Source organism: Xyrauchen texanus, chromosome 2 (assembly GCF_025860055.1).
Source record: "Xyrauchen texanus isolate HMW12.3.18 chromosome 2, RBS_HiC_50CHRs, whole genome shotgun sequence".
Taxonomy (NCBI): Eukaryota; Metazoa; Chordata; class Actinopteri; order Cypriniformes; family Catostomidae; genus Xyrauchen; species Xyrauchen texanus.
The window spans coordinates 57,426,687-57,440,854 of record NC_068277.1 but is presented as its reverse complement, the minus strand read 5'-3'; the positions used below and the strand labels follow the sequence as shown (position 1 = coordinate 57,440,854).

At 45.3% G+C, this 14,168-nt stretch overlaps 1 protein-coding gene across 1 annotated transcript in view; it reads left to right on the top strand.

Annotated features, from left to right (window-relative positions):
• The window catches only part of ndrg2 (NDRG family member 2), a 118,013-nt gene that overhangs the window by 50,113 nt on the left and 53,732 nt on the right, over positions 1-14,168 (top strand). The window contains exons 5-9 of the mRNA XM_052141889.1: positions 773-893; positions 4,373-4,435; positions 4,561-4,621; positions 13,245-13,331; positions 13,433-13,489. Coding sequence (XP_051997849.1) covers positions 773-893; positions 4,373-4,435; positions 4,561-4,621; positions 13,245-13,331; positions 13,433-13,489 — 389 coding nt within the window. The remainder of the gene's footprint in view (positions 1-772; positions 894-4,372; positions 4,436-4,560; positions 4,622-13,244; positions 13,332-13,432; positions 13,490-14,168) is intronic.

Here is a 14,168-nt window from a genome sequence, read left to right as displayed (position 1 = left end):
AGTAATCAGGGTCGATTATCTCATGATCACTCATAATCTCACTTAATAAGAATAATTAGTTCAAACAAATTCAAACATTAGCAAAACACACATCAATGTCTTAAAATTTCAAAATTACCAAAACATCAGAAATTCACAGGAATGAGGCATAATTTAAGTAAAAACCTTTAAATTGTGACTAGTACAGCAAAATACATTGTTAGTGTTACATTTATAAAAAAATAATAATAATTTATATGAGGTTGTAGAATCTTAGGGCTGGTAGCCATAAGACTGCTGGTTCAATACCTGCAAACAGCAAGCCATGAGCTTATCAAGATCATCCCTTGTAACAGGTTGCCTCATTTAACCCAGGGTTATTGTCCCTGTTATAAATGTACTATAGGTAAGTTTGGATAAAAATGTCTGCTAATTGACCGCCCCCTGCCACCTATCCCCCACTACCAATGGTTTTTCCAAGTTTTTTGATTGGCTAACACGTTCAATTCTTTTTTTGCTGTCACGTTCTGTTACAGAGACATTTCTATGGTCCCCTATTTCAGTGATGGCTGTCAGGTAGTAGAGCCATTTTCGTGGACATATCACATTTGTGGTATTCCAAAAATGTAATCTCTTACAGCTTTAATCCCATAGCTACAGGTAGGGACTATACCTGGAACTAGTGTACTGTCCTTGTGTCTCTTGAAAAGACATATAAATAAAAATGGCAAAAGCAAAAAAAAAGTTCAAATTGATTCTAATATCCCTCCTTGTGTTTTTCTTTCTGACTCAGGTAAGACCTGTTTCTCCACTTTGTTTAAGTTTGAGGAGATGCAGGAGATTGTGAAGAACTTCACTGTGGTCCATGTGGATGCTCCAGGACAGGAGGATGGGGCAGCGGCATATCCTGCAGGGTACTTGCTGTGTGTGTGTGTGTGTGTGTGTGTGTGTGTGTGTGTGTGTGTGTGTGTGTGTGTGTAGTAGTGTGTGTGTGTGCATTAGGGATGTTAATTAATAATCCTTAATCAATTAATTGTCATTAATAAATTGATTGATTAACTAGCCAGCAGATGTTTATAAGGCTGTTTATACAGTCATCTGCCACTAAAGTGCGCTTGCACACTGCATGTGACATCTTATCTGCATCAGAAGAATCCCACAGATGCACAGATTAGAGCTGAAGCAGGCTCAATGTAAACAGTGTTGGAGCATGTATATATAAATTAACATTATGTTTTTTGCATACACCATGATAGTGTCACTGTGCAACATGACAAGAACTTTTGATCTACTGGTCATTTTATTCCAGCCTACAATTACATCAGTGATTACAAGGAAATCAGGAAGGCATGTTCAGCTGACATCTCTCCAGCACCACAGAAAGGGTTTATGAAGAACTGTTTACGCAGTGTCATTTTTGTACTTAATTTCAAATAAAAGAAATACGTCCAAATGTCCGAAATATCCCACAATCAACAACTTTTTTAATGAACTCAAATATGAACTCAAGTAAGTTATTATTAGCAGTAATTCATTAACAGTAATTAAACAATTCACTAATTTGTACTAAACATAGCCTAAACTTACCTAAAATACACTGAAAATACCCTTGTTTTTTGTTTTACTTTGTTTTGTTTTTTTAACTGGTTTAATACCATAATTGGTTTATGACAAATCAACTCTTTAAAGCTTGCAAACAATCTGCTCTATCAAGCGCGAAAAGGCTCATATCACTTAACTCCTCCTTTTCTGTTGTCAATACCTGTTAACCTGTGGCGCTGGCCAATTTCTCTAGCGGTGAGGAAGCATAGGAAAAAATGCGGGAGACAGGGTGGCCATGCCATCAAGCTAAAGCGCTATTTTGCTCAACAACATGAGTCTTGCCCATCTCTGGGTCTCCATGTGAGGGGCTTGGTTGGTGATTACTTAATTCGCTGGTGCTCTCTGGATCCAGATTCAGATCCAGATGTGAATGGAATATCTCACTGAATCTGGCTGCAGCTGCTGCGCTCCCTGTATATGGCTCGCCCCGTGTCCACCGTGGAGGAGTGTGTTCGAGCCATCTCCGTACACTTCCTCGGGTATGGCAGTTTGAGGAGTCGGATTCAGATTTCCTTAGAAATGTTTTGTTATTCATTATCCAAATTCCAGAAGGCAGTGAGAGTATAAAAATCCAGGTATTTTGTGGAAATCATTAACAAGAATTACCATTCTTGGTAAAAAATCTTTACTATTTTTAATGCTGTTGTTAATCCCACTGTTTATGAGTACACAGCTGTGTCAAAAACTGTGTGTCAGGATTTTCTTAGATTTTATGGTTAATAAGATCAAGGAAATCAGATTGGGGATATCTCCCCCTGTTTTTGATCCTTCCATTTCCTCTGTTTTTACTGCTGAGTTCAGTCTCTTTTATTCATATTCAAGAAATAGTGGGTCAGTTAAAGCCATCAGTCTTTTGATGCTATTGATGCTATTTGATGCCATTGATGCTGTTCCTCCATTTTTCCTGAAACAAGTTTTTGATGCAGTGGTCCCTACTTTTTGACTATGATAAATTTATGTTTTGAAACTAGTACTGTACCTAATGTGTTAAATCATGCCACAGTTTATCCCTTGCTTAAGAGACCGAACTTGGACCCTACTGTTTTAGCAAATGTTATACCTATTTATAATTTGTCTTTTTATTACAAACGATCTTAGAGAAAATAGTTTTACAACAACTGCAGAGTTTTATTGATGAAAATAATATATTTTAGCTTTTTCAATCAGGTTTCATTAAACACCACTTGACAGAGTCTGCACTTTTGAAGGTTTTAAATTATATGTTTCTAACTGGTGATGCTGGGGACTTTGCTGTGCTTGTGCTCCTAGATTTGAGTGCTGCTTTCGATACAGTGGACCATGCTGTCCTTCTTGATCGCATTGAGCACTGTGCTGGTATAAAAGGAAGTGCTTTTAAATGGTTTAAATCATATCTTTCTAATAGAGGTTTTAAAGTTAACATTGGTGAACATTCATCTGAGGCAGCTCCTCTTTTGTGTGGTGTGCCTCAGGGTTCTATCTTAGCTCCCATTCTTTTTTCATTATATATGCTCCCATTGGGTTCTGTCTTTAGGAAGCATGGGCTATCATTCCATTGCTATGCAGAATATACTCAAATCTATCTGCCCTTAAAAAAGAGTTCTGATGGCTTGGAAGCACTTATGACCTGTTTGTCTGATGTGAAGGCTTGGTTGTCTTTACATTTTCTTAATTTTAATGAGAGTAAAACTGAAATAGAAGTGTTAGGTCCATCAAATTATTTTAGTACTCCCAAAATAAATCTTGGTGATATATCCTCTTCTGTGAAGCCTTGGGTTAAAACTCTGGGTATGGTTTTTGATGATGGTTTGAAATTTGACAAACCGATAAATACAGTGATCAAATCATGTTTCTTTCAGCTTCGACTACTAGCAAAGGTAAAATTTATTCTGTCTAGTAATAATTTTGACTTTTAACTAGTACTAATTAGATCACATTGCGCCGGTTTTACGTTCTTTGCATTGGTTGCCTGTGCGATATCGAGGACATTTTTTAATTCTTCTTTTTGTGTTTAAATCTTTAAATGCTTTGGCTCCTCCTTATCTTTCGGATTTACTGACTGAACATCATCCGATTTTGTCTCTCCAGTCATCCAACCAGAGATTTCTGTGCATCCCAAAGTCAAAGCTGCCATTCTATATTAGATCTGCACCATCACTATCTGTTTTTAAATCTAAGCTAAAAACTAGGCAAATATTTGATTTGGCATATAATCAATGAGGAATTTTTATTGCACGGTAGTTTAGTAATGATATTGTATTGTCTAAGTGTTCTGTTTTAATTGTGCATATAATAATAATAATACAAAAAAAATAAAAAAATAATAAAAAATAATATATATATATATATATATATATATATATATATATATATATATATATATATATATATATATATATTAGGGCTTTCGATTTAACACATTTATTTAAAAAAATTCGCAATGCCCCCGGACCGTAATATGGAAGATTCCTGAGAAACGCTTGCTTGTAGTACCGCCTGTTTACTCCAGAGGGCAGTAAGTGAAACTTCAGCTGCGTGGCAATGCGCAGTTTATACAGTGAAGAAAAACACCCTTGAGCAGTAGAACGTTTATATATATATTTTTATTTATTTTTTTATTTGGGGTGAAATAAGAACCAAACATGCTCTTGAACATTTTTGTGAGCTTCATCTGTATAAGCGTGTAACTGTGTTTGTCTGTGTGCCTGCAGATACTTGTATACAAAAGTTGCAGTGTCTTGTGTAGGCTTTAAATAGTCAAATGTTCCTATATTAACAAAATAAATTTAAATTTAGTTTTTTCACCTGACAGATACCAGTATGCTTCAATGGATCAAATTTCTGAGATGCTTCCTGCTGTCTTGCAGTATTTTAAGTGAGTTAAAACAATTCAGCTTATTTCATCCACAAACTACACCTGCACACTACAGCAATGCCAAATGATGATTCTTGTACATAAACGATTCAGTGTATTATGGCTAATTATTTGTATATGTTCAGTTTCCGCACAGTTATCGGGGTTGGTGTTGGAGCCGGAGCTTACATCCTGTCTAAGTTCACTGTGAGTTGTCTTTCTGTTAGCAGAAGTTTGCCCACATGCCCAATTAAACATGTTTAATATATATAAGATTTTATGCTTGTGAAATCACAAGACCAAAGAGCAATTGATAACGTTGTAATGTTAGTTTATGAAGTCATTTGATTAGGGGTCCAAATGTATTTACAGTATTTAGTTGGGGAAGTTTTCTTGAAGTCCTCAATGAAATCTAAATTGGAGTTTTGTGTTTGTTTAGTTCATTAATGTTAGCTTTGATGTAATTTATATATGCAAGTGTTAGGTCTGCCACCTTTCCCCTGTGAAATTCCTGAAAATAAAGGTTTTCTTGCAATCATACAAGCAATAAAGGTCTCAGTTATGACTTTAACCTTGGTTTCCTGAAAGGAGGGAACTAGATGCTGCATCAGTAGATGATTCTATGGGACCCCATTCCAGGACTGACGATCTCTGAAGCCCGTATGGAATCACATCAATCTCACTGGCAGATGCCGATTGGTGCTCCACCCCATATGCATAAATCATCATGAGCATATAAACCAGAGCACAGTGCCATATTGTCAGGAAGTGAAGAGCCATCTCTTGGTCCCTTAAAAGTGAAAAACTTATACTTATGCAGCATCTTGTTCCCTCCTTTCAGGGTAACAAGTTTACAATTTAACAATGATGTTCTCTTAAGTCGGTCACTTCAAAGCTGTGGCAGTAGCTGATGCTCTGAGAATCGTATACCATAATGCTGTGTTACTGATTCATATGCACTAGAGCAATGCCCTCTAGCTGATATCATAGTGAAAAGGCATCGAAATAACCACCCCCTCATATTGACAAATAGGAAGGGAGAGAATTAAAATAAAAATTTTTGTGGTAAAAACGTTACAAAAATGTAACTAACCAGCCTGGATAGTGAAAATTGATAATAAGCTCTCCTTCGGATCACAATGATAAGGTATAGAAAATACCAAGGTCAAAGACCTCATCATATTACAATGACACAAGCCAACAGGGTGTGAAACATTGACATATCAGCCCTCCTTCAGAGTTAAAATCTGGGAAGAGAGGGAGGAAAAATCCAAGGTTTTAGGGGATGCCCAGCCTGCTGCCAGGCAGATGTTCTCCAAGGACACACCCTTTTCCAAGCCCAAGAAGAGGCCATGCTCCTGGTGGAACGGGCCAATGGAAGGAGGTTACTCCATGTGACTCTACCCTCCCAAGCAATCGACCACAACATCCACTGGAACTGTCGAGTGCAGTAAAGCTACCCCCTGCCTAAATCTCGTCAGTCACTGGAGGATAGACATACTGACATGATCACTGAGTCTAGTTCCCCTTCTGTCGCTCTCTCCACGTTGTGTCAGAGAAGCGACACTAGGGGTCTCTCTTGAGCGCCGATATCCACCTCTGATCTATGAAAAAAGGCCAATGAGAAGTTGGCAGCCGGTATTTGCATATCCCGCCCCCGGACATACAGGTATTTAAGCGGCGCAAATACGGGAGTTCATTCAGAAAATTTCTTTTAAGGACGCGTCTTTATAAAGATGCCTTTCCGCCCCTGTGTTGTTCCTGGATGCGGTAGAGTGGTCTCCGCTTCAGACGGCCACAGGCGTTGTCTCGTGTGTCTGGGTAGCGATCACACCGAGGATGCGTTTGTGGATGGTTCATGTTCTCACTGTGAGAACATGACCATGACAACGTTGCGGTTGCGGCTCGCTTACAACCGTAAGCAAGCCACTCCAGTTGCCCCCCGCATTGCTCCTTCTTCCCACGGGATTGAGGACGATGCGGTTGGCGATGGAGGCGATTTGGGGATGGCAGCGGGTGCAGCTCCGCCGGGTACGCCCCCTCGGACCACCCGCACCCCGGTACGCTCGTTGACTCCCGTCCGTGCTCGAGGCAGTGGCGACTCGCCTTACAGCCAGTCAGCCTACCCTCCTGACACCGAAGCAGATGAGCTCGCCGCGGCATTGGAGGGCGCGGTATCTGATGCTGAGGACTCCCCTGGGTTGCCGCTTTCGGGCCTGCACGCCCAGGCTGAGGTCGACGCACAGATGACCGACATGCTTTCCCTGGCAGCCACTAGCGTGGGCTTGGATTGGAACCCTCCATCCTCCCCACAGCCATCATGGCTGGACGACTGGTTCCTGGGGTCTAGACGCCGCTCACAGCCTCGTCCCACCCCTGTCCCGTTCTTCCCGGAAGTGCATGATGAGCTGATGTCTTCGTGGAGAGCACCCCTCTCCACTCATCACACTGCCACCTGCTCATCCGCCCTCATCACCCTCGACGGCGGAGCGCGCCACGGGTACACGGCGATTCCCCAGGTGGATAGGGCAGATACGCTCCACTTATGCCCCGGAAGCCCTACCACCTGGCGGGGCCGCCCTGTACTCCCTTCCCGGACCTGTAGAGCAACATCCTTGCTGACCGCAAAGGCCTACAGTGCCACTGGATGCGCCGCTTCAGCCCTGCATGCCATGGCTCTCCTGCAGGTCCATCAAGCCAAGGCAATGAGAAACATGCACGGGGGTGGCCCTGAGAGCAACGAAGGTCACAGCGCAGGCGATGGCCACGCTTGTGGTCCAGGAGCATCAACAATGGCTGAACATGGTCGAGATGCGTGAAGCAGACAAGACTCGCTTCCTCAACGCTCCTGTCTCCCAGTTTGGCCTCTTCGGTGACACCATCGAGGACTTTGCCCAGCAGTTCTCCACGGTGAAGAAACAGACGGAGGCCATCTCTCACATCATGCATCGCCGCAAACCTGCCTCCACAGCTCATGCCCCGTCTGCTCGCCGAGGGCGTCCTCCCACGGCCAGGAAACCTTCTGCTCTGCCTCAACCCGGGCCCAGCTCTCTGCCCCAGCGTCGAGCCAACCGCGGGAAGCGCATGCCCCCTGTCTCACGGACCCCCTCGAGGACCCGGAAGGCTCCCAGGCACTCCTGAGACAGCCCACCCAGAGTCAAAGACGTTAGCTCCGGAGGTGGTAAGACCGCTCCGTCCCCCGGTGGAGGGCCGGGAGGAGAATTCTGTGTTTTTTCATTTGCTGCACCCCCCAACAGGGGCTGCGGTACCCACATTCTCAATGAAAGAGCTATTTCCTTTGTCTCTGGGTCACATGGCCCACAAATGCCGTTCTCACGGCACTCTGCTTTCAGGGCTAAACAGTCCCGGCTTCCTGGATGTGGTGTCCCCGCCATCAGCCCCACAACTGTTCCCCGGCCAGCCGGTTCAGATGAGTCCAGAGGATGCCAACATCAGACCTCCTCCTCAGTCACGAACCCGCCCCCTGCCGGGTGCGCGGAGCAAGGTAAGTGCTTTGAGTCTATTCTCAGCACCAGAGCCTCGGGCCGCTTCACTGCCTCCCGACGCCGCATTATCTGTTCTGCACTGCTGCGAAGCCCCGCTGGGTACGTCCAAAATACTCATCCCCTTGGTGCCCCTAGCACGGAGTTTAGAGGCACCAAGGGGATGAGTATTTTGGACGTACCTGTCACGCTGGCTGCACCGGACCATTCGACTCGGTTACTCAATTCAGTATGCCAGGCCTCCGCCCCCCTTCGTGGGCGTTCGTTTTTCCGCAGTACACGGCGAACATGCCCAGTCCCTGCGCAAAGAAATCGCCTCCCTTCTAATCAAGGACGCGATAGAGCCTGTCCCTCCAACCGAAACAAAGAAGGGTTTCTACATCCCTTACCGTTGTACCCAAGAAAGGCGGCGGCTTACGACCGATCTTGGACCTGCGAGTTTTCAATCGGACCCTGTCCAAACTCCCGTTCAAAATGCTCACCCAGAAACAAATTCGATCTGCCGTTCGGCATCTAGATTGGTTCGCAGCGGTAGACCTGAAGGACGCGTACTTCCACGTTTCGATTCGCCCTCGACATCGACCCTTTCTACGGTTCGCATTCGACGGCCAGGCGTATCAGTACAAAGTCCTCCCCTTCGGCCTGTCTCTTTCCCCTCGCGTCTTCACGAAAGTCGCAGAGGCAGCTCTTGCCCCGCTCCGAGAAGCCGGAATATGCATACTCAATTACCTCGACGACTGGCTCATCCTGGCCCCCTCGCGAGAGTTACTATGCGTGCAAAGAGACCAGGTGCTCAGGCACCTCAGCCGTTTGGGGCTTCAGGTCAACTGGGAAAAGAGCAAGCTCACCCCAGTCCAGAGCATCACTTTTCTCGGTTTGGAGTTAGACTCAGTCTCAATGACAGCACGTCTCTCCAACGAGCGTGCTCAGTCGGTGCTGAAATGCCTCTCTTCCCTCAAGCCAGGTACCGTGGTCCCTCGATTCCAACAGCTCCTGGGGCATATGGCATCCTCCGCGGCGGCCGCGTCGCTGGGGTTGATGCATACGAGACCACTTCAGCACTGGTTCCAGACTCGAGTCCCGAGACGAGCATGGCACCGCGGCACGCACAATGTGAAAGTTACCACCGCCTGCCGCCAAACCTTCAAACCCTGGACAGACCTCTGCTTTTTACAGGCAGGGGTACCCTTGCAGCAGGTGTCCCGACGCGCTCTGGTCACAACCGACACCTCCAAATTGGGTTGGGGTGCCGTGTGCAACGGGCACGCAGCCGCAGGCTGTTGGAACCGGGCCCAGCTGCGTTGGAACATCTACTGCCTAGAGCTGCTGGCTGTTTTCTTTGCCCTGAGGAAGTTTCTCCTGTTAATTTGAGACAAACATGTCCTAGTCAGGACGGACAGCACCACAGTGGTAGCGTACATAAATCTTCAAGGCGGAGTATGCTCCCTCCACATGTCACAGCTCGCCCGTCATCTCCTCCTTTGGAGTCAGCAGCGACTCACTGCGCACCACTCACATCCCCGGCAACCTCAATGTGATAGCGGACGCGCTGTCAAGACAAAGCTTGCCCAGCGGAGAGTGGAGTCCCCACCCCCAGTCGGTCCAGCTGATCTGGGACCGGTTCGGCAAGGCCCAGGTAGACCTGTTTGCCTCCCAAGAAACCTCCCACTGACCGCTCTGGTATGCCCTCACAGAGGCTTCCCTCGGGACAGATGCTTTGGCACACAGCTGGCCCGTGTGGCTGTGCAAGTACGCATTTCCCCCAGTGAGCCTTCTTGCACAGGTGCTATGCAAGGTCAGGGAGGACGAAGAGCTTGTCATTCTGGTGGCCCCCTGCTGGCCCACCCGGACTTGGTTCTCGGACCTCACGCTCCTCACGACAGCCCCTCCCTGGCGAATTCACCTGAGGAAGGACCTTCTTTCTCAGGGAGGGGGCACCCGCACCCAGACCTCTGGAACCTCCACGTCTGGCCCCTGGACGGGATGTGGAAGATCTAGCCGGCCTACCACCGACCGTCATAGATACTATCAACCAAGCCAGAGCCCCCTCGACCAGGCATCTTTACGCCATAAAGTGGAGTCTGTTTGCAAACTGGTGTTCTTCCCGAGCTGAAGATCCACAGAAGTGCGCGGTTAGGTCAGTGCTCGTGTTTATACAGGAGAGGCTGGAGAAGAGGCTGTCCCCCTCCACCCTCAAGGTGTATGTCGCCGCCATCCTCCCTAGCAGACATCTGCAGAGTAGCAGGGTGGGCAACACCTAACACTTTCTCGAGGTTTTACAATCTCTGAGTTGAGTCAGTATCGTCCCGTGTTTTCTCAGGTCTGAGCCCGTAGAACTCGGTAACACGCTGACGATCTGGCCGGGTGAATCGCTTGCGCCTAGCGGCCTTTCCCTCAGCCGAGGTAAAATAGTGCACCTCCGTTCCCAGGAGACCCTATCTTCGGGTCACTGGTTGACTCCACCCTAGCCCTTTTGGGTCCACAGTTCAGCGGAGGAACTCACCGACCCAAGCCACTACGTGTACCCAAACTACCCTGTACTGGAATAGGTGCTCCGCAGGTAAGGCCTCCTGCTCGGACTCCCCCTGTGTGTAATTCCGTGGTACTGTCCCCTCACGAGCGGACTCCCGTGTCTCCCTTAGGCAGTTACAGCTGCCTTGGTTGCCGTGCTGTATGCATCCCCCCTCTACGAGGCTGGATCTACCACCGCACCAACTTTTCCACATAGGTCCTAACAGGCTATGTGATGTATTTGCCACTCTTTGCCTCCCCTGCAGGGTAGGTGTGGCCTCCGCAGGGTCTTCTCCCCCTGAAAGAAGGGCTAAGACCCCTTTCCTTCAATGCGTGTGAGGGCCCGGCCGTAGTTGCTCTATGCGAGAAACATAGAGAGAAAAGAGGCCCAGCCAGGCTGGCCCGTTCCCAGGTTGGCGGCCATCACCTTATTCCCTGCTCGCTCCTGTATCAGCAGTTCACGTACATGGCTCAGTGCATGGCACGTTTATAAGTGGACCCCTAGTGTCGCTTCTCTGACACAACGTGGAGAGAGCGACAGAAGGGGAACGTCTAGGTTACGTATGTAACCTCCATTCCCCGATGGAGGGAACGAGACGTTGTGTCTTCCCCGCCACGTCACTGAGCCGAGCCACTGTTGTGGCCGGACCATTTCCGGCTTTTCAGAAAAATCCTGAATGAACTCCCATATTTGCGCCGCTTCAATACCCATATGTCCGGGGGCGGGATATGCAAATACCGGATGCCAACTTCTTATTGGCCTTTTTGCATAGATCAGAGGTGGATATCGGCACTCAAGAGAGACCCCCCTAGTGTCGCTTCTCTGACACAAGGTCTCGTTCCCTCCATCGGGGAATGGAGGTTACATACGTAACCTAGACGTTTCATTCCCAAGCAGGAAACATGCTGATTAGGCACCAATATGCTCTTCACCCAATTGACTTGGGTGACAAATTCTCCAAATGTGTAAGCAACAGTTCCCTGTGCTTGCGTGGCAGTTCCTCCGATTGTGCTAAGAAAAGTAAATTGTTGAGGTAGTTCAACACGTGAACAACCCTCAGCCTCAGCCATCTTTTCAACCAGAAAATAAGGATTTTAGAAGCATTCTTGTTCATTGCACTTTGGGGAGGAGACACTGTACATCTGACCCAGGAACGAGAGCCTACGCAGAGTATGGCAAGATCCATGTCCTTAAAGAGGCCCTATGATGCTTTTTGGGATTTTACCTTTCCTTTAGTGTGTAATTTAGCTGTTTGTGCATGTAAACGGTCTGCAAAGTTACAAAGCACAAAGTCCATGCAAAAGGGAGTTATACTCTCACACAGACAACACTGCACAAAAACTACAAGAAACGTCTGGATTGTAGTTCAGCAATTTCTTCTGTAAAGTATCTATGTCACTATGTAACACATTTTCATAATGCTAAGGGCTACTTTGGCCTGCCCTCAAAAAACATAGTTTTAGCCGAAGCTAGGATGAGTTGGGTTAGTGTTGTCGACATGTTGAGAAGACGCTGTTTTCTTCACTGCGAAAGCAAAACTTCTTTGTTTGGACTCCCAAAAGCAGACGAATTGAAGAATCAGTGGATCAAATTTTATTTGAATTATTTAGCAGTACAACCACAAACAATGCCGGATTTTACTCCTGAAAGATATTGCTGTTCCCACTTCTTTGGGACAATCTTGCACTTCAGGATCAAAACCTGTAATTATGCTTGATTATTTGTGGATTTATCTGCTACCGTGAGTTAAAATATGGAGTTTTGTTTTGTAGCTACGGTGTATACCTAGTTCACAGCTGTTGAAATAGTTCTGCTAATCAGCTGCGGGCCCACTTTTACCTACAACTGTATAGAATTATGCTGATTGTTTGTCGTTCTTACTATTGTGAATATTGATGAATTGTGAAGATGGATCTATTTATCCATGGTAGTGCTCGGCTAACTTGCTATGTAATGTTATTGTTTTGGTAAGTGTTTACTATTTAGCTGTGGGACGGTTGTTAAAACTGTGTAACAAAATGGTCTTATATAACTATAAGCTGTATTGTTATGGCTGCTATCGGTAGTCCATGGCTAACTTGCTCCTTGACCAGGAGTAAGCCTCTATTCTCTGTTCATTGCCCGGGAGAAAAACGTTTGGTTACACCCATTCCAGCTAAAGATGACTAACTTAGATGCACTTGTTTCTTTTACTTGAAGTTTTGTTAGGTTCTAATAATCAACAGTGTACTTGTAAGAAATAAACCCAATTAAAACTTACCACAGTGAAACATCCTGCTCAAGTCTTGCTTGTGAAGGTGATTCGGGTCTATCAGCTTGTTTTTCCTTTTATCATCGGACTCAAACTGGTATGTCAAAAACTGACGCCATTGTTACCATAGTTACAGTAGTGATTATGGCTATTAAGGAAGCCTGAAACTCAGTTATGGTAAGGGGTGTTACATTTCAGACACACACACACTACACGGTTGACCAATCACAACAGACTTGGCCAGCTGACCAATCAGAGCAGACTAGGTTTTTCTGAAAGGGGGGCTTAAAATAGAGCCAGAGGATGAATACAGGTTTAGCAGAAATGTACAGTATGAGAAAAATTATGTGTTTTTTGAACATTAAAGCATGTAAATCTACTCTAGTATACCCCCAAAATAAAATTATGAACCTGTAAATTAGCATAAAATGGGCTCTTTAAGAAGTAAATATTTACAAATTTTTGTATTATATTAACAACAACAATATTAATTATTGTTGTTATCGTTATATTTAATTAACTAAATGGGTTTTCCCAACCGTTAATTCTCTGTCAAACTTACAGTTGACTCACTCTGACACTGTGGAAGGTCTTGTTCTGATCAACGTTGACACAAATTCACGAGGTTGGATGGACTGGGCCGCCCAGAAGGTTTGTATCTCTATGATGCCACTGTCTGGTTATTAATTAGCATTCTACATGGAAGAATAACTTTATGAATATGACTGAAACTGCATTTGTTTTTTCTCTAGCTCTCCAGTCTGACATCTTCCCTCCCAGACCAAATCCTGAGTCATCTCTTCAGTCAGGTGAGTTTGGGTGTGTGTAGTGTTGGTACTTCTCAATAGTTTGGGGACAAAATTGTCCTCCAAAGTGAACTTAATCTTACAAAACCATTTTATATTCCAAAAAAGCAAACCATTACTTGTTGGGATAGAATTACGGTTTGGATTAGTCTATTGTAATTATAACAATTAGCTTTAAACAAAAACATTTGAAGGTGTATGTCAAGCGCATGTTTACATAGTAAAACAAATGATAAACTTGATGGTTGCAAAACTGTTCGGTGTCAACAACGGTGTGTGCTGTTGCTCTCTTATCAGTTTTTCAAAAGCTCTCCTATCAGCGTTTCTCAGATTAAGCAATGGGCTTAAAAATACTCTGTCAAGAAAAGAAGTTCAATTTGGAAATGTGTGTCTTGAGATCCCCAAGTTCTGTTCCATTCTGTTGCACTCCATCTGTTTAAAAAGTCCCTGCCTGGGCTCGTAGTCTGAGCCTATTTACTAGTGTTGGGTTCGACTCCACCTTAGTTGAGTCTGAGTCAAGTCTGAGGGGGGAATTAATTAAGAATGAATTGCTTTCTGTAAATGCGCTATTTTAGCTTGCACTCTTTGCGCTGGTTTAGCACCCCATTGACTATGCAGATCAGCAAACAGCACAAAGGCACCCACAAAAAGTGTGCAGAACAAAATTTGCATGTGCAATTCC